Here is a 19,965-nt window from a genome sequence, read left to right as displayed (position 1 = left end):
GTGTTGTCTGACTTCCATCTGGGTTCTGCCAATGGGCCGACCCAGCAGAAGAATGGAGTGGGGAAGGGAGGGTGATGTTGGGGTGTTTATTAGCCACCACTCACCATCACCCCCAAACGTCTCCCTCTCTGAACCCTTCTCAGAAGTCTCTCTACGTAACTTTTCTCTTACAGGTTCTGGTACCAGCTCTCTCATCTCATCCCATTGGGCCTGGTGGTGGCAACAGCTCCATGTTACTATCCCAAGGAACTATACTATCCCCATGGCTCCCTTACCCTATACCCACACTATTGAGAACTGTGCCTTTATTACACACCCTCCTTAGATTCCCCTACCTTGAGTGTGCCATTTGTTTCCTATTGGGGCCTTGAGTGATACACTGGCCTGAAGTCCTTCTTATGTCTGAAGGGTGACCCTGCCTGCCTCTCCACCCCTTCCCTGGACTTCCGAGGGTCAGAGAGAATATGCCCCTGAAGGACCGCCCTTACTTACCCTCCTCACTGGCACTGCCCTTCTCACTACACAGTCCATTTTATGCCCTGGACCATGCTTTTAAAGTCCTTGTCAACCATCCTCTTTTACTAAAGCAAGAACTACTTCCTTTTACCATTTGAAATTAATCAAAAATATTTACCAGTGAGAATTTTTGTATAGATCAAGATAACAAGAGGGCCTACCCTGAATTCTAATCTAAAGCAGAGAAGTGTGGTATCTTGATTTGCCCATGCGGCCTAATCGTAGGTGGGGCTGTTAATTTCTTTAGCAATAGAGGACAAGAGCTCACAGACCCTGTGACTGCCGACTCAGAGCCCTTGTTGGGAACCAGTGCCTGAGGCTGGGGGGAAGTGACTGAAAACTTTGAAGGCCAAGGGTCACATGACTTTCCTCTAGACCAGAGCCAGCCCTGATCTTTGTAAACAAAGTCATTCATTTGTACTGTCTATGGCTGTGTTTGCACTACAACTGCAGAGTTAATTTTCCAGACTGTCTGGCCCTTTGTGCAAAAAAAAGGTTAAAACAGCAGCCTGACTGCTCTCCTTTGAAAGGCCTGGTTGGCCCTTGACTGGCATCTTGGAACTTGGATTGCAGGAAGGTTCCCACCATTCCCACAGATGGTAAGAGTGGCTCACTGTGCCCACACTGATTGTGCAAATAATATGGTTTATGCTGAACACCTGCCTTCCTTCTGGAAGTCTGGGATTTCAGTATATAAAAAGCCTGGGTGCTGAGCCTCTAAGAGCTTCCCTGGTAGATAACCCTTCACAAGCATTATCTCAACCCCTTCCTGCTCGTGAAGGGCCATTCTCTGTGACTGCTGGCAGAGGACCCTCGGAAGCTTGTGCCTGGTTTCCTCCAGACTTTGTCCCACGTGCCTTTTCCCTTTGCTGATGTGATTTGTACCCTTGCCTGTAATAAATCATAGCTATGGTGCAACCAAACGCTGAGTCTCCTGAGTCCTAGTGAATCATCGAACCTGGGGGTGGTCTGGGGGACCACCCAACACACTGCAAAACCCCAACGATTTGCCACCTGGCCCTTTAAGAAGAAGTTTGCCAACTCCTGTTCTATACAGTCTTAGGACAGATGGAAATTACCTATTACATATCCACCATGCCACAAGACTCTGAGCTCCCTAAGGTGTGGCCCGTGTCTTTTGCTCTTTAGCTACCAGCCAAGCACAGCATCTTATACAAAATACTTATGGAGGGAGGAAGTCAGCAAGCCTGCAAATAATGGATTCAGTCAGTGTTTTTTTAAACTGTGGGTGGTGAAATCAAGTTAAAAGGTTATGGCCAATGTTTTTCAATGAAAGAATAGAATAGAAAATTGAGTACACTGCATATAGTAAGGCTAAGTTTGATTTCTTGAAAATTTTGTTTCAGTTGTACGTGCGGACCAGACACTGTACCGAATCATAATGTAAAAGGGTCTCTTCTCGTCCGTTGCAGTGAAAAATCATTTGAAGGCCACTGAATTGTGGTCTCTTTGCCAGCTGCCCGGGGAGATGTCCTACAAACCCTCCCCATCTCTCTGGTCGTTAGCGTTTGACCTTGTTCTCCCCCTGCCCCCAGAACGTGTACTACACGAGCAGTCAGCAGATCCAGGTGGGCATCCTGAGCCCCACGGTTGACGACGACGACAACCGGTGCCTGGTGGACGTCAACAGCCGGCCGCGGCTCATCGAATGCAGCTATGCCAAAGCCAAGAGGATGAAGCTCCACTGGCAGTTCTCGCAGGTAGCAGCCCCACCTGGAGGAGCAGCAGCTAGAGAAACGGGGGTAGGGGCGGGGGCAGGGAGGAGTGGGAGGGATGGAGGAGGAGAGGGACCAATTCTCGGGGTTTAGTGAGCATCTACTACGTGCCAGGTGTTTGGTATATGTTAGCTCATTGACTCGTTGATACTGGCTCTGAGGGAGGTTATTATTATTGTTGTTGTTGTTGTTGTTTTAGTGGCATTTTATTTAACTTTTATTTTATTTTATTTTATTTATTTATTTATGGCTGTGTTGGGTCTTCGTTTCTGTGCGAGGGCTTTCTCCAGTTGCGGCAAGCGGGGGCCACTCTTCATCGCGGTGCGCAGGCCTCTCACTATCGCGGCCTCTCTTGTTGCGGAGCACAGGCTCCAGACGCGCAGGCTCAGCAATTGTGGCTCACGGGCCCATTTGCTCCGTGGCATGTGGGATCTTCCCAGAGCAGGGCTCGAACCCGTGTCCCCTGCATTGGCAGGCAGATTCCCAACCACTGCGCCACCAGGGAAGCCCTAACTTTTAGATATAAGGAAACAGCCTCAGAGGTGGGAGTCCCCTGCCTGAAGTCACACAGTGAGGGGCAGGGCTGGGATTTTAAACTCGGATCTCTGACTTTAAACCTCACATTTCTTCTGCACAAGCCCCTTCTCACAAGCGCAGCCCCAGTCTCTCAGGTATAGACAGTGCTGGGTCGTCTCTGGTCTGTGAGCCGCTCTGCCTTCCTCCTCATTCTGTAGGGAATGAGGTTTTCTCAAAGGGCAGTGTCTGGGAGCCGTTTTGTGAAGGGCAGTCCACACACTGGTGACCATGAAACATTCCTTTATTAAGTTTCCATCAATTCTGAGGACCATATTTATCTTCCTGCTCTGCATTGGCCTAGTTATAAAATGATGCCCCAGGATCAAGACGCCAGCTGGAGATGGCCCGCAGTGACCCAGCTTTGAAGAAAACCAGTGCCTTGGCCCAGAGGCCTCCAGCCCCTAAGGAATCTGCTAAATTAGGATCCGTTTCTGCCCACAGATAGGGACGCCCCCCTCCCAGGCAGGGCAGGGAAAGCACTCAGAACAGGAAGTGACGGAGCCCGTGGGGTTTTAGGGCATCAGGACTGCTGGGGGCTGCACATGGTGGATGCTCTGGGGAAGTCAGGAACAGAATGTCTATATTCATGGGACGAGGAGGCAGAGACCCCGACTCAAGCCTCCCAGCAAGCTGCTTCCGCCCTGAGAGGAGGCTGACAGGCACAGGATGGAGGTGTGCAGTTGGCCTGACCTTGATTCCAATCCTCACGTCCAGTTACTCTCCCCTGTACTGGTGGGCCAGTGAGGGGAGGTCCCGGCTATGTCAAGTTCTATGGGCACGGGGCACATTTGACCTGCGGTCTGGGGGTGCAGAACCTGAGGGCTGAGAGAGACCCTCGGTTGGGTCCTAAATGGATGGTGAAGGTCAACCCTGAGCAGCAAGTTCAACACACGTCATAGATTTAGGGGCTAGCTGGAAGGCAGGAGCGAGAGCCCAGACCAGGACTTTGGGGCGCCAGGAAAGCAGATGCTGGGAAGCAGCACAGGGAGCCAATGACAGCACATCTGAGGGTGGGTGGAGGATGCACGTGGCAGCTCTGGGTCCAGGCTGGGCCTGCAGAATGCGTGGGCTTCAGTGAAAGAGAGTGGTGCCCGGGGACTCCTGCCCCGGCCCCTTCCTGTCCTTATGACCTTTGACACATGTTGTAAACTGTAAAGGTCTGTCCCGTAAGAAGAATTAGCTAAGGTTCATACATTGCTTATCGTGTGCCACACTTCCTAGGCGCCCAGCATACACCAGCTCATTTAATCCTCACGACAACTGTGTGTGATTAGATGTGGACCATTAGCCCGAGTTCATAGATGAGGGAACTGCGGCACGAAGATGTTAAATAACATACTCACTGCTTATTATTATTATTCCTGAACTACTTCAGATTCTCTTTTTTACTTCTAATCGTGGGAGGATGTTGGAAGTGGCCCCTGGAAGAAGGTCAGGGTCAGGGCCGAGGCTTAGAATATGGAGCACTTCTTCCTACCACCTCCCTCTCTCCTGGTGGAGCCCAGATGCCCCAGCTGTGACCTGTTCTGACCGTGCCCAGCAGAAACCTTTGTCACTTTCCCCAGCCAGGCTTCTGGCCCAGAGTGACACAGGACAGGGCTACATTTCCCCTCTGCCCTCCTTTAAATTATGAGGCAGAGGGAGCCCTGGAGGTGTGTGGTCAGGGAGGAAGGCTGGCCATGGGCTGGGTGGTAAAGTGGCTGCTGTCTCCTGGCTTGGATTAGATGCAAAACAGGCTCACAGGCAGGAGGCAACAGAGAGAGAAATGGGTACCGCGGCCCAAGGAGGTGAGTGGGCTGACTTGGCTGGGTGAGGCGGGGACCGTACCATCTGGAGGGGCTCACATCCGGCTGCTCTCTGCTGCCTTCAGCCCTACCTCCTGCTGCCCTGAGTTCAGCTTCCTCCTGGGAGCTGAATGGCACCATGCAGGAAGATGGGGGTGGCAGGTTGGGGCAGGGCTGGTGGCTTTCCAGAACAGAGAGTACATAACTTGGCCCTTGAAGAAGGCATAGGAGTTTGCTCCATATAGAAGTAGTGAGGGGCATTCCAGGGAGAGGCAACGGCATGGGCACGAGCTGTGGACATCAAACCCAGGCCACGTGCAGGGAGCTGCGGAGGGTCGGGTGTGGCTGGATCCTAGTGGACCCCATGGGGCGCAGCCAGAGATGCGCCTGCAGGGGCAGCTGGACCTGGACCTGGTCCTGTGGGAGGTGAGGCTGTGTGCGGGGGACTGGTGCGTTTAGGTCTGGGATTTGGCAGCCCCCAGTGGCCGGGATTGTGGAGCTGGATGGGGAAGAGAGATTCTAGCAGCGGGGAGGGGCAGGTAGAAGAGTTACGGGGAGGCTCAGATGCAGTTTGAAAGTTTAGCCGTTCCCTCCTCCTTCTCCTCCACGACGCTGGGGTCTTCAGGACCCTGCCTGGCCTCCAAGATCTCCTCTCAGGGCAGGGTCCGAGGCTGCCCTTCACCAGGGGAAGAGAGCTCGGTCTGTCTGTGGGGTCTCAGCCTCTCCGTGCCCAGCTTCATGCAGGCTGCTTTGATATCCCAGCCCCGCATACAGGCACATCCGACTCCTTTCCAGCCCTCGTAGACAGATGGCCTTCCCACACATGGCCCAGATCCAGAGGCCTTGGTGCCCCCAACCGGCTCTCATCTCATCTGCCCATTCCCAACTGGGGCAGAGAAAGGAACATTCCTCCAAAATCCAGCTCCTTCCTTCATTCATCTCAGTGCATGGCCTTGAACAGATTCCTGCTTGAAGGGACACAGCAACCAACCAAACAGGCCACATTGACATGTGCAGCCCTGAGGTCTGGGCAGTTTTCAGCTACTTATACGTAAATCTAATTAAAACTCCCAGGGCACTCTGGCAGTCACCTCTCTGATCCTTCTACCAAGGGGAACTGTTTGGAAATAATATTTTTAAATCCCTAATTTGCAAGCCCAGAGCAGCCGCTCTCACTTGATATTTAAAAATTAATGTATGTGAAATTTTTGTTTAATGCAAAATGATCAGTATTTTATCAAGCATCCTGGAATCTGTCCCCAAGCCCTCACTGGTGAGGAGCTACTGTTGATGAGGCCAGAGGAAGCTGGGAGCTTCTTAAATGATTAAAGTCATTGCTTGGGCTAATTTTCTTGCAACAGGTTTAATCTTTGCAAATTACATGGGGATCCTACCAGCTAAAATGTTCTGGCGGAGAAGGTGGGCTGAACGATTTTACTGGTGCATTTCAAATCTCCTTTTCACTTTCACATTTTGCATTATTTACTCTCCTGAGGGCTACATTTAAACTCCAGACATTCAGGCTGAATTAATTTCAAAATAATCTAGTGCGATTCTCCCAGCTTCTCCTACAAAGAAGATAGACATTTGCATATCTTGGTGTTCCATCTCATAGCCTGATTTTCTGTTCAACAAATAAAATGCCTTTCTTCTAACCCCTGCAAGCTCTTCTGAATTTCCCATGCTTCAGGATGAATCAGGACAGCGTCAGATACTGACACTGAGAAACCACATTTGATGAAAACATCTCTCAGCAACGCTGATGTACAGGGCTCTGATGAGCAATTTTCCAATGATGAACATTCTTTCCTTCTGTCATTCATCAAGCATTTATTGAGTATGGTGGTTGGGCAGGAGGGATGCAGATATGAATCAGACACGGCCTCTGCCCTGGAGGAGCTCATGGGTGTATAAACACATAGCAAAACTGGATGACGAGAGCTGAAATGAGGCGGGTACAGTATTCCAGTAGCCCAGGGTGATGGGCTCTGTCTGCACAACTCAGGGATGGCTTCACATTCAAGGCATGTTTGATCTGGATATTGAAAATTGTAGGATAGTTCCCAGGCGTAGAAAGGGAGAACATCCCATGTTAGAGGCTCAGCATGGTCAAAGGCAAGAAAAAGCAGAGCACATTCAGTGTTGGTGTGGATGGAATTTAGAATTTTCAATGGGACGTGAGAGAGATCAGACGTAAGCGTCAGTTTGGGGCAGATAATGGTCATTGAAAATCATGCTGAGAAGTTTGGACTTCACCTTAAAAGCAAAGGGAGGGACTAGGGGAGGTTCTTAAACTGTAGATTACCATGATGGGGTCTGAATCCCTCTAGCAGCAGACTGCAAGGTGGATTGGAAGACAGAGAAGAAAGTAGTGGGCTGTTCCATCATCCCTGTGAGAAAAGGGGTAGACTTGGTTGCCATGGAGGCATGGGGCCAGGCAGCTGTTGGGGAGGACTTGGAGACACAGTTCCGCAGTCTATTGGAAGTAGTGATGGATTAAACGGAGGTAGTTGTGAGGGGAGATTATGAATCCAGGGCCACCCCAGGCTCTGGGTTTGAAGAAGTCAGTGGGTACCCATCTCTAAACAGCCAACATTTCCCACATCAACACATGATGAGACTTCATTAACATTAGAAGTGGTAGTTGTGACCCCTCCCGGATTAGAGAATTTCCTAAACTGACTATGTACTGGGATTATAAATTCATACGCGTTAAGTATAAAACTTGAATCTTCCCAGAGTACCCCACCTACTGAGATCTGGGGGATTCTGGGATTAGGTGATGCAGTGTTAGTGAAAGAGGCATCTAGTCAGTGACCCCTGGACCAGTAGGAGAGGGAAGCAGCGGATATCAGGTCACTACACAGGAGAACTTTGTGGCAGGACACCTGTCATGCGAAGCAACGGACTACCTATCAGGGGTAATGAGATGCCCACCCTCCCCACCATCCCCCCATCACCATTACTTTGAATGGTTAAGCAAATGCCGAGTCCTCTCTTCAAGACGTTATTGAAGGGATTCATGCCCTAGGAAGGCTGTTACGATGTGTGTTCTTTAAGGTCCAACTTCCTTAAAGTCTATCTATTTGTGTGCATGGTTGAAGCCAGAAAGACCTCAGGAGTGCCTGATCTCTCCCCTCAAATATCTGAAAGGTTTCTCTAGGCGAAAGAGAGCAAGATTGTCCTATGTAGCTCTGAGGGAGGACCAGCTGGAGGGAGGTTCAAGGACAATGTACAGAGCAGCTTTCTCATAGTCAGAGATGCCCGGGCATGAGATTGGCCGTTTAAGGAAGAGGTGGGCTCAGAGGACCACTCAGCAGGCCATCAAACATGCTACAGCTCTAAGTGGAGTTAGACCGGATGGTTTTAAGGGCTTACCAACCCTGAAATTCTGTAATTCTAAGCTCCTGAAGTTAGCATGCCCTGAAAAGGGCTTATTCTACCTAGAAGCCCAGACTGGGCCTGCCTTACTAAAAAGCACCATGATCTTGAAAATGAGCTGCACTCCTGGTATAAGGGTCATCGTTATCCCACTTTATGGAATTATCTGTTATTTTCTCCATGACTCTTTCTCCCATCAACCAATAGATGGGAGGGCAGGGCTGTCTTACACTTTCAGTGTCTCCAGCACCTAACAGAAAGCCTGAAACAGAAGAGACACCCAGGGTGTGTCAATTAAATTAAGGAGTCCTTTCTAAAAATTCACAAATATTAACACAAATACCCTGTGTGCCAGGTCTCGAGCTAAGTTTGTGGGAGACCCAAAGACGAACAAACCCTACCCTTGATAACTCTTCCTTGCATGCATGCATGCTGATAAAAAACTAATTGTACTAGAGTATTTCAATGACATTTGAACGTAATAGTCAAAGGGCCCCGCTTAGTTAGAAAATCCCTATAAGAACACTTTTAGGTGGTAGTGCATCCCAGCCGCAATACACAGACATGCGTGAAGAGGGGTACTCCAGCTTACTCTTCCTATAGCTTCAGATTTGGGGGAGGAAGGTGGAAATGATTTTTACTAAAACAGTTATGCATACTGTATGAAGGGGAGTAGCAATGTCTATGAATATTTGTTAAAACAGGGGGCTTTGATGAAATGTCGAGGTGTTCTGGCCGTATTTCATGCTGCCTCAGACTCTGGCATGTGCTATCACTCCCGTTGGCCACTGGGTTCTTTGGTGGAAACACTGGCAAGGCCCATTCGGGAGTCCAAGGGCACACAGGGCAGCGTTCCCGCTGGTGGGCGGTCCTGCCATCCCACCCCCATGCTTGCCTCATTCTCAGCTCAGTGTTAATGCATTTTCCAAATGGGGAACATCAAGGATAACAGCAGAGATGACCATTAAGGTCAGGAGAGGAGAGATTTTCAAGAGCACGAGGAGACTGCCTGGAAGAGAGCTGAGGGCAGAGCTGAGCCCGCCTGGCCAGGGACCACTGGCTCTTATTTGTGGGATCTAATTTGATAATTTGATGCAAGATGAGTAACCCACTCAAAGAAGAGCTTATTTGCAGAGCACATTTCCCAGGGAGCACCACTGATTCTGCCAAAGAATTTCCCAGCACACAAGGAGGAGGAGTCCTTGACTTTCTCCTGCTCCAACCCCCAGGCGCTGGCAGGAAGTCCAACTTCGAGACCCTTTTGTGCTGAGAAGGCTGTAATCGGGTGTTTCCTTATGGCTCTGGAATAAAGCAGCTTTTCATTTCCATGTCACATGAAGGGGCAAGTGTGGGACCATCCAGTTTTGAAGGACTGACAAAGCCTTGTTTAGGCCCTGAATATTTTCTTAGTTATTTTTAGTTTACGGCTGTCAGCACTTTAGACCAGGAGCCAGGACCAGGTGTGACAGCTCAGTGCCTCACTATTCAGACCTGGGTGAGATTTTTAAATTTATTTATCAAACATTTATATAGTGCTTACTATGCGCCACATACTAACTGTAACTGCTGTATAAATATTACTTAATCCTCATGACCTTGCTGTCAGGTACTTTACCATCCCCATTCTACAGATGAGGAAACTGAGGCACAGAGAGATTATGTAATTTGTCCAAGGTCAAATCGGGCTTCTGCCTCTAGGGCCCACACTTTAAACCACCATGCTGTGGAGCCTTTGTCTTGCCTCTACAAAGCCCATGGATTGCTGCAGTGGGAATTAGGGGCTGCGGTCTCCCTGCCAAACCTGGTAGGTGTGTGTGAACTGGCTGGATTCCTGCTTCCTCAGCAAACTCCCTCCAGCCATCCTGCTGTCTCCATACCCCCCTTCACCTTTCCTTTTGCACTTGACGTTGCCATTACCCCATTTTCAGTCCAACGGCCCTCACAGCAAATCCCAGGCAGACTCTCACTCTGGCACAGGTGCGTCTCCTTTAAGAAAGACAAACACCAAAGCACTTTTTGAATAGACAGAGTATTGAATATTCATAATACAGAAAGACCACTTTCTTCTACAAAAAGACTTAATCTCGGGGTTTCATTAACTAGCACTAACATCCCACCCATGCTTTGAATTATTTGATTACTAATCATTAACTACTTAACCTGGGAACTCCCGAGCCCACTGTGCTTAAAGCCACAGACCCACTGGTCTACTTGCCCGTAGAAAATTAATTAGAACGGAAAGTGGAACGGGAGCTCTGAAATAAGCAGAGTCTTATTCAGTCCACACACAGCCTCCGCGTAAACACCTTGATTGCAAACGTGAGGCCAGCCTGAGCTCAGCCCAGCTGCTCCATATCCTCTACCTCAAGGTGGTGAGTGCACGTGACAAGCCAGGCCCCATCCTTTCCCCAGAGAGGGTGACGGTTTGCTTGTGGTCCCCAAACTGTGACCCCTGGACCAGCACTACCAGCAGCTGAGACACTCGGGAGCTTAAAAAGGCACATTGTGGGCCCCATCGCAGACCCGTAGGGTCAGAAGGTGGTCCCCAGTGATCTGTGGTGTCACAAGCCCTCCAGGGACTATCTAATCCATTTACCCAACCCACATCCCCAGGAGGAACCGGGAAGGTTGGTCTGGTGCTCGCGGTCCCACCTCTAGCTGCTACAGACACACAATGGGGAAACAGGAAGAGAGGAGATGCACGGCTGTGTAATCTGCGGTCGGCTCCTCAGGGCCCCAGCCCATGGCGCTCATGGACCACGGCTCCACATGCCCCGCCAGGCACATAGTCAGCGCTCCGTGTCTGAGTGCCCCACGGTGCTCTGGTGCCTTTTGCAAATGGGAAGACTGAAGCCCTTGGTGGCTCAGCCCCTTAGCAGGGTCATGGCCAGGGGGAGCCGCCAGAGACAAGGCTGGGAGCAGAGTCCCGTGTTCCCTGCTTCCGCTCATCCCACCTCTGATGCCCTTTCTAGTCTCTACTCCAGAGAGGCTCGGGAGGAGAAGGAGCTAGGCTGGGCGCTGGGAACCGAGCTCTAGGAATTATTATTAGCCTTCTTAATTCTATACGTTCAGCTTTCCTTTTTTTTTTTTTTTAATGCTGTTTCCATACTTGGTTTCCGTTCCAGTTAAGCTCCCTGTGTGCTGCGGCATCCCTCCTGCCAGGTTTAATTGCCCTTATTTAAATTCTTTAATTAAAAGTATTGTGTTTCCAGATCCTATAGTTTTAAGTATTACACAAATCATTTAGACGACTGGACTAATAAACCAAGCGACTGTGCCCTCCACCGCGAGGGCGGGGCCAGCCAGGGGCCCTGCATCCAGCCCCCGCCCACTTGTGTGAGGACCAGAGCCTGCTAACAGGTGGCCCTGCTTCCTTCCTTCCTCCCAGGCTCTGCGTTCCACACAGCAGCCAGAGGGACCCGGTTAGCATGTCAGTCCGACCCTGCAGTGGCCCGTTCTGTCACCAGGTGAACAGCCGAAGTCCGTTCGCACAACCTGCCCCTCCCTCACCTCTTGGGCCTCATCTCCCACCCCCGCCCCGTGCTGTTCCCTGCGCACACCAGGCCTCTGCTGGTGCAGGAACTTCACTGTGGGGCACAAGACTCCCCCAGATACACCTGGGCTCCTCCTCCTTCATGTCTTTGCCCAGCTCTCACCTTCTCAGGGGGGATCACCACAACAGCCTCCTGCTCTCAGCACCACCCCCGAACCCTCACAACCTGCTGGTCTTTAGTCCATCCACGCTGCTAGAACAAGAAAGGACCAGAGACTGGGAAGCTTGAACAACAGACATTTATTTCCCACAGTTCTGGAGGCTGGAAAGTACAAGATCATGGTGCCAGCAGATCTGGCGTCTCACACCTTCTCACTGTGTCCTCACAAGGCAGACGGGACGAGGTCATCTCTCCTGTAACTCTTCTTGTAAGGGTACTAATTCCATCATGAGGGCTCCACCCCTATGACCTAATTACCTCCCAAAGGCCCCACCTCTCATCACACTGGGGATCAGGGCTTCAACATATGAATTTTAAGCAGACACATTGTCCACAGCACTGCTCTACATTTTTGTGCACAATCTTAGCACCTCTAACACACTATAGAGTTTACCGTTTGCTCCCCCTCCTGGAATACAGTCTCCACAAAGACAAAGATCTTCTCCTGTTTAGTCACTGATGTATCTCAGTGGGTGGGAACTGTTCCTGGCATGTGGTAGGCACTCATTAAATATTGGATGGATGGATAGAAGGATAAATCATGTCTTTGCAGAGAGCTCTCAAAAGAACTAGACCAACCTGACTCCCCAGAGCCCCCGAAGCTCTTCAGGTGACCTTCCACCCCAGGCGATGGGACACCAGCAGCTCTCGGTCCAGTCCACTACCTTGAGGCAGGCGTGGGGTGGGATAAATGGAGGGGAGGGTGTGGCCACTCATCCTAGTGAGGAACAGCGAAGGGGGCAGACTCCCAGGTTCCCAGCCTGGCTCTACCACTGACTGACCATGTGACCCCACGTCTCTGAGCCTCAGTCTCCAGTTCTACAAAATGGGGATAATTATCACCTCCACCGCTCAGGGTTACTGTGAAGAACACTTGAGATTGAGTGTGTGAAGCATTCGACACAGTGCCGGGGACATGGTGAATAAGGCTTGACGGTAACTACTTTTACCTCAGGGCCAGAGCCTGCAGGTAGAGGTAAGGAGAGTAATACCACCAGGCTCCTCCCAAAGGTGCTGAGCTCACCAGGAAGGGACTGAATCGAGGAAAGGAAGGCTCCTTTGCAATTTTGGTGAATGGCATTTGGCCGGAGAGGGAGCAAGAGCCCAGAGTTTGCTCAGTGAGAGAGGTTGAGGTCCAGGAAGGAAGACGGGAGGAAGACTGGCCAGTGGCTCCAGCACCAAAAGGTGGGACGGCTCCTCTCTCCGTATCCCACATACGTCCCAAGACGTATACCAGGCCTCCAAGGTGGCCTTACTACTCTATTCTAGAAGATTCTCCTGTCAGAGCCTTTGGGGAGGGAGCTCTCTTGACCTCATTCTCCACCCTCCCTACAGGCCCGGCTGCCCTCACTGAGGTTGCGTCTCCTCCACAGCCCTGCTCTTGGCCTCACTCCCTTTCTTCCACCGCCTTCCCGGAGGCCACACAAGCTGTTTCTGCCTCAGGGTCCCTGTGCTTCCTCTCTAGGGTGCTGAGGGCACAGCTGGGCCAGGGTGGGGCCTGGAAAGTGCCATATTTGAGTCTCTGAAGGAACACTTTACTTCTCAGAGACCTCTGCCCCCGCCTCTCTCTCTCTCGGCCTTGGCACGGTGCCCAAGTGACTGACATGCTAACCGGGTCCCTCTGGCTGCTGTGTGGAAGGAGGGGCCGTGGCCTCCCTGTCTGGGACAGGTTTCTCCAAGCCTCAGTGGTCCGGGGGCTGCTGAAGCAGCCTCGCTGTTGGCAAGGCCTGGCCTGGCCTTGAGGCCACGCTGAGCAGTCAGAATCCTGGTCTGGCCCCCCTTTCTGCCTGTTGTGCACTTTTTCTGGAGTCCAGATCCTGACACTGTGCATAGCCTCATAGCCATTCGTTGTTTTGTAGCGATAAAGGGGTTGCCCATCAGCCCTTCCGCTCATCCTCCAGTCACCAGGACGGAAGTTACGATCTGGCCCTGGAGACGATGGAACCAGAAGGGCAGAGCGGCTTTGCCCCAGGCCACACAGTCGGCAACCAGAAAAGCATCCTCATCCAGCCCTCTCCCCCTTCTGTCTCACCACCTGAATCGCCAGCAGACCTTGTGAGTTAGAGAGCTGGGCTGGTGTCATGCCCACCCTGCCTGAACTCTACTCCAGCGTCGTAGGGTAGGACACACGACCAGGCTGCCAGGGATATGGGAGGGTCAGGGGCGGCTGGCCCCAGGCCCACAGAGGAAGCAGCCTGGGTGTGGGCGGCAGAGTGCTCAGGCCACAGAAACCTGGGCCTGGCAAAGCGACAGGCTGGCCTTGCTGAGAGCAAGCGTCACAAGGGATGCCTCTGGGTTCAAAAGTCCAGGCTTTGAGGGACAGAGTGAGGACCCAAGGAGGACCACGGCTTCGGAGGGGACGACTTGAGGCTGGCCTCCACAGTCATCCCACCGGGGTTCCGGAGCGTGATGCGGCCACCAAAAGTGCAGATTCCTTGGCTATGTCGAAGGAGCCTCTTGTCCAGTGGAGATGAGGTGGTGGTCAGTTCTGAGTGATACAGAACGACTGGAGTTTGTCCAAAGAAGGGCAACCAGGATGGAAAAATGAAACCAGATTGTCCCACAAGGAACTGGGAATGTTTCTCCTGGTAGAGCATGGAACCGGGCGGCCATGGGCCTCGCCTTCCCCTGGGGGAAGGGACGAGGTGGAGAGGCGGGATCCGAACCCCATGTGGAAACCCGAGGGCACAGTCTGGAACCCCTTGCTGGATGCCCCCCACACAAGGATTTCAGTGGAGGACATCGCTCCAGAGATGGAGCGGCCCGGGAGAGGGCGCTCAGCCAGGAGGGCTCAGCCAGCTGGTAGGCGAGAACGAGACGGTCGGCCTCCCATGTCTCTTCCAACACGGGGACTCTGGGGGGCCTTTCGGAGCCCTTGCCCAGTGGCCAGTCGTCCCTCTGTCCCCTCTGGGCCTGAGCCTGCAGGCTTCTCTCTGGCTACACCTGTGGGCCCCAGGCGAGCTGCCTTTGCTGTGCTGTGTCTCTGCTCTTGTGTTCTCCTCAGGGGAGGCGCTGGGGTCGGGGCGCAGCGGGAGGCCCTGCTTGACTCACTCGAATGCTTCTGAGGAGGTCTGCGGTCCCCCGGGCCATGCCGCACACATGGGAAATGCGGAATCCCACACCCGCTCCCCGACACACACATCAGTACACTCCTGACCCCTCTGCCACCCTGCCTCCTTCACCCACTGTTCAAAGGCCCTTCTGAGGGAGCTGGATTTCTGTTTTAAATTTTTTTAGCTGAAGAATAACCCATACACATATAGAACCATGCAAACATGTGTACCAAAATAATTTTAAAAAATAATAACTCAGTAATTTAAAACAAAGCCAACACCCGTGTACCCACCACCAGGTCAGGAAATAGCACACTCCCAACCCCCGAGAAGCACCCCTTTGCCTCCTGTCAATCATTTTCCCACTCCCTCCTGCCCAAGATACCCACCCCCGCCCCAGCTCCTGACTCTAAGTCTTTGGTCTTATTTTGCCTGTTTAGAAAGTTTATGTAAGTAGAACTGTGTATGTGCCCTTTGGCTTCTTTTGCTAACATTGTATTTGTGGGATTTCTCCTTACTGAGCAGAGCTCTGGTTTGCTCATTTTTAGTGCTGAGTAGTATCCCATTATGTGAATAACCACAAGTTATTTATCCATTCTACTGCTCATGGACGTTTGCGTTGTTTCCAGGTTGGAGCTTTTACAAATCCTGTTTCAGAACCGGTGCAAACAGTTCTGCCGGATACCCACCAGGGCATGGGGTCGGTGGGTCGCAGGGCTCAGCGGCGGGAGAGGCTGCCAGTTTCCCAGGCAGCTGTGAGAATTGAGTCTCAATGTTCTCTTGAGGTGTCAGTGGTCGCCATGGGGACAGCGGTGGCCGGCTGGGGATGACTTCCTTAGAGAAGAGGTGTGCGTCCCCCTCTCTCACAGAGTGCTGTTCGCTGGGATGGGCACGGGGGGCAGCTGGAGGGTGGGCTGCAGAGTCCTGCTTCTGGAGGAGAAAGGGGGGTCAGCTAGGAGGCTGGTGCGGTTGTCCAGGTGACAGAAGACAGTGGGCCAAACCAGGGCAGGTGTGATGGGATGGGGATGAAGGCACAAGGCATGAGGGAGGTGGAACTGGCAGGACTTGGTGCCTAATCAGATGGTGGGGAGAAGCCGGAGGCATCAGTGGAAATGCCTGGTTATTGATGAGATGGGAAACACAGGAGGAGTAGATTCTGGGGAAAAGGTGAGTTTGACCATACACTCAAGGACCATTAAGCTACAGGGGGCCCACTTCTAAGAACCTGCCTGCTTGGGAGGCCAAAGCCCAGTTGAGCACATCTTTGGTGGAACTCAGAGACACTCACACAGTCTGAGCTGATGCCCAGGTGACAACCAGTAGCCCCAGAGTGTCTAAGGCCTGCAAGGATCTCACTAAAAGCAAAAATTGGGGGTTTCTTCTTTGCTGCTGTGGGGCTGCTTTGAGAAGCAGAACCTCCCTTCTTTCAAGGGGCTTTGAGCATAAACTGAGTATGCATGGCTACAGAACCTTCTGGGACGTCAGTAGCGTGGAGGGAAACCATGCATATCCAGGGCTAAGGGAGCCCAGTGCCCTACGATAGTATCTAGGAGCCTGGGTTTGGTTGAGGCCAGCACTGATGACTCCAGAGGTCCAGTTGGGGGAAAGGGCCCTAAAAGCAGGAGGTCCTGGGCCTCTGGTGATGCTCAAATTCAGGCCAATCATGGGGTGGTCCCAAGGAACTAGGATTTTCAGAACGGGGCCCCAGCCCGTGGTTACGGGGAGCAGGACCCAGCCCCTGGGGTAGGAGCTGTAGGAGCGGACCAGCATGCCACACCCCAGCCAGGTAGACGGAAGCTGGGGTGGAGCGTCTCTGTCCTCTGTCCTAGCAAAGAACTAGGGGCCTGTGAAGAAAACAGAGGCACAAGTTCAGTCTCAGGGAGCAGACCAGCACTTCGACACAGGGATCCTCGGGCTTCGTGGGAATGCTGACCCCAGACCTCCCGCAGCCTCACAGGATCCCAGACATCTGCACCTACAAGGAATCCCCACCAGCCACTAGGCCTGAGGCTCCCCCATGCCCTCTGACCCCGCTTTCCGCCCTGGCTCCTAGGGAGGCCCCATCCAGAACCGCAAGTCCAAGCGCTGTCTGGAGCTGCAGGAGAACAGCGGCGCAGAGTTTGGCTTCCAGCTGGTGCTGCAGAGGTGCTCGGGCCAGCACTGGAGTATCACCAATGTCCTGAGGAGCCTGGCGTCCTGACCCCGCCGGGAGCCGCCTCACACCCCACCCCTTTGCTACTGTGTAGCACCTGCTGCAACGTTGCCTGCTGTCCGTGTGGGGTTGTTTGGAGTCTGGGGAACCAGGTTGGTGGGCCCCCAAAAGAGCTTTTTATTTCCTATTCAATTTTCAATGGAGTTTATAGAAAGAGATCAAACGGTGGGTGAGGGTATAATATCATAAACTATTTTGCAACTGTAAATAGGGGACACATGGAAAATATTTATAACTGACAATAAAATACTATTGATTAAGAAAAGGGATTTTGCAGTTATTTGGTGCTCGGTGGAGATTCAGGCCTGGCTCCTCTGAACTTGGAGCTCTTGTAGCCCAAGATGTGTCCCAGTGTGCTCTCCCTACTCTACATCCCTGAGAAAGGAGGCTTTAAGCCCCTGCAGACAGTGGGAGCTTGATGTGCAAGCTGCCGGCTTTCTCTAGGAGGCCCAGGGCAGCGAGAAGGGCACCTCGACCTCAGGGCCACCTCCGGAGAGAAGGTTCCCTCTGCCTCTGCGCAGCGGTTACCGCCTCCGGAAGACAGCCTCAGTCCTCCGTCCCGAGAAACCAGGTTGGCTCGTTGGCCACTGGAGCGTCATCTGCTGGGCTCCAGACACTTGCCTACAGCAACTGCCCCATCCAGTTTCTAAGACCGTTCGCTTCCTCCATGAATCACGGTGCGTTAGTTTCCTGGGGCAACCAAGTGCCACAGACTGGGTGGCGTAAACAACTGTCGTCTCACAGTTCTGGAGGCTAGGGGTGCGAAATCAGGGAGTCAGCTGGGTCGGCTCCTTCTGAGAGCTGTGAGGGGGAATCGGTTCCAGGCCTCTCCCCGAGCTGAGCTTCTAGCAGCCTCAGGCGTTCCCTGGCCTGTAGATGGCTGTCTTCTCCCTGTGTCCTTCCTCCCTCCCCTTGTCATCGCCCCCCCTCCCTCTCAGGGCTCAACCCAATCACCTCCTGAACACTAGTCTCTAGCCCCACTCCTGGGAGAAGCAGCTCACACCCAGTCCTCCCGCACAAGGGCCCCCAGCCATGACACAGTGCCACCTGGGCAGTGATACTCAAACCTACGTCTATGCCCGGACCTCGCCTCTGCGCCCCAGGCCCCGTGTCCCTCTGCCAACGGCCCCGGGCAGCTGGGTCGCTGTCCTTTGGACAGTGCTGATCTGATGTGCAGAGAACAGACCTGTCCCTCATCCTCCCAGGCCCACCCTGGTGACCAGCGCCACCCGCCTCCAGGTGCTCAGGCCAGAGTCCTCCATTCATCTCTAACCACCCCCCCACTCCTCACCCCCATCTTGTCAGTACATCATGACAGTGATACCCCCTAAACAGCTCTGGAATCCCCTCCCCAGGCCTCTTCATTGCTCACAAGGACCTGCCTCCCCACCTCCCGTCTCCCCTCTCCCACCTCACCTGCCCTCCTCACTGCAATTCTCAAGGGGTCTTTCTCAGATGCAAATATCATCAGATTTTTTCTGACCTAAAGCCTTCAGTGGGTCCCATCAGAGATAGTAAACGCCTAGCTCAGGCACCCGCCTCAGAGCTTCCTCCCGTGCTGAGTCCAGAGGCCAAGTGTCAGAAGAACCCGGGTCAAGGGCCTTAGACACAGGGAGGGGCATGGGTGCAAGGAGGCCTGGCTTTCCGGCTGTCCCTCCCACTGGACGTCTATAGCCCCAGCCCACCCTCTAGGGATGTTGGAGTCCTGTGGCTTCTTTCCTTCTTTTCAAGAAGTTTTTCTTGGGGGTGATATTAGTTTGCTAGAGCTTTGACAACAAAGTACCATAGACTGGGTGACTTAAACAACAGAAGTGTGTTGTCTTACAGTCCTGGAGCCCAGAAGTCCAAGATCAAGGTGTTGGTAAGGTTGGTTCCCCTGAGGGCTGTGAGGGAAGGTCGTGTGCCAGGCCTCTCTCCTTGCCTGGTAAATAACTGTCTTCTCTCTGTGTCTCTTCCCGTCGTCTTCCCTGTGTGTGTGTCTTGTTTCCAAATTTCTCCTTCTTATAAGGACACCAGTCATATTGGATTAGGGCCCATCCTAATGACCTCATTTTAGCTTCAGGACCTCTGTAAAGACCCCATCTCCAAACAAGGTCACATTCTGAGGTACGGGAGGTCAGGACTTCAACATATGAGTGGGGGGGGGCACAATTCAACCCGTAACAGGAGAGCAGAGGAGGGAGATGAGCAGACCCCAGGCCCCAAAAGGCTGCCTCCACCCACGCCCACATTGCCCGGCAAGTCCTGCCTGTGGGGCAGCCCCAGCTGTCCCAGCCTCCGCTGGGAGAGGGGTGGGCCCTGAGCTGGTGACAGGGACTCCGCATAAGGACGTGGGATGTTCATCATGGCCTTCTGTGTCCACTCCTTAAGGAAAACTGTCCCAGCCCCAGCCCCAGCAGTGACCCCTCTTATACCCTGACCATGCTTTCCCCCTCCATAGCCGATCCAACCTGACCCGAGGGCAGGTGTCCAGAGGCTGGTCAGCAATTGATGACAACACAAGAAGCTGAGCTGGGCCAATCACATTCTGCCTGCAAACTGGCACCATGGCACATGGAAAGAATCAGCCAGCTGGTGAAGAAGGCCAGGAGCCATTGCCGTACATAGAGATGAGCCCCGGAGGGCCAAGCAAGCCAGAGTCTGTGTGCACTGAGGTCAAGAGGGGGAAACCAGGGCGAGAAGAGAAGAAAAAGGTGCTGGTGAACAGAGGCAGTGGGCACCATGCAGGAGCTCTAATGTGGCCATGACACAGATGGAGACAACAGACAGCCCCCCTCACCCCAGACCCAACCTGCACACGTGCTGCTGGTTCCTTCCCCTGCTTTTACAACAAACAAGACTGACCGAAGCAGGATGTAAAGATTTTAGACACCAGAATCTGCTCATGGACAGACCCTCACGCGTGTGTGAACGCATTCACAATCCTTACCACTGCTGTGTACACAAGTAAAAAATGGGCATGCGTTTGCACCTTCTGTGTACAGACAGGCACAG

The 19,965-nt window shown here is 52.7% G+C and overlaps 1 protein-coding gene across 3 annotated transcripts in view; it reads left to right on the top strand.

Moving 5' to 3' along the window:
- GALNT18 (polypeptide N-acetylgalactosaminyltransferase 18) overlaps positions 1–17,236 on the top strand; it is a 339,036-nt gene extending 321,800 nt beyond the window's left edge. For 2 of the 3 annotated variants that reach the window (XM_082478137.1, XM_082478135.1), the window contains 2 exons: positions 2,073–2,237; positions 16,813–17,236. In XM_082478137.1, the coding sequence (XP_082334263.1) occupies positions 2,073–2,237; positions 16,813–16,959 (312 nt within the window). In that variant the 3' untranslated portion in view covers positions 16,960–17,236. Of the gene's footprint in view, positions 1–2,072; positions 2,238–13,565; positions 13,769–16,812 lie in introns of those variants that run through there. The other variant, XM_082478136.1, reaches the window with a different exon arrangement.
- The last annotated feature ends 2,729 nt before the right edge of the window (positions 17,237–19,965 follow it).

Source organism: Balaenoptera physalus, assembly GCF_965194825.1.
Source record: "Balaenoptera physalus genome assembly, chromosome: 10".
Classification (NCBI taxonomy): domain Eukaryota; kingdom Metazoa; phylum Chordata; class Mammalia; order Artiodactyla; family Balaenopteridae; genus Balaenoptera; species Balaenoptera physalus.
The sequence above is the reverse complement of the archived record's forward strand: the minus strand, read 5'-3'. Positions and strand labels throughout refer to the sequence as shown.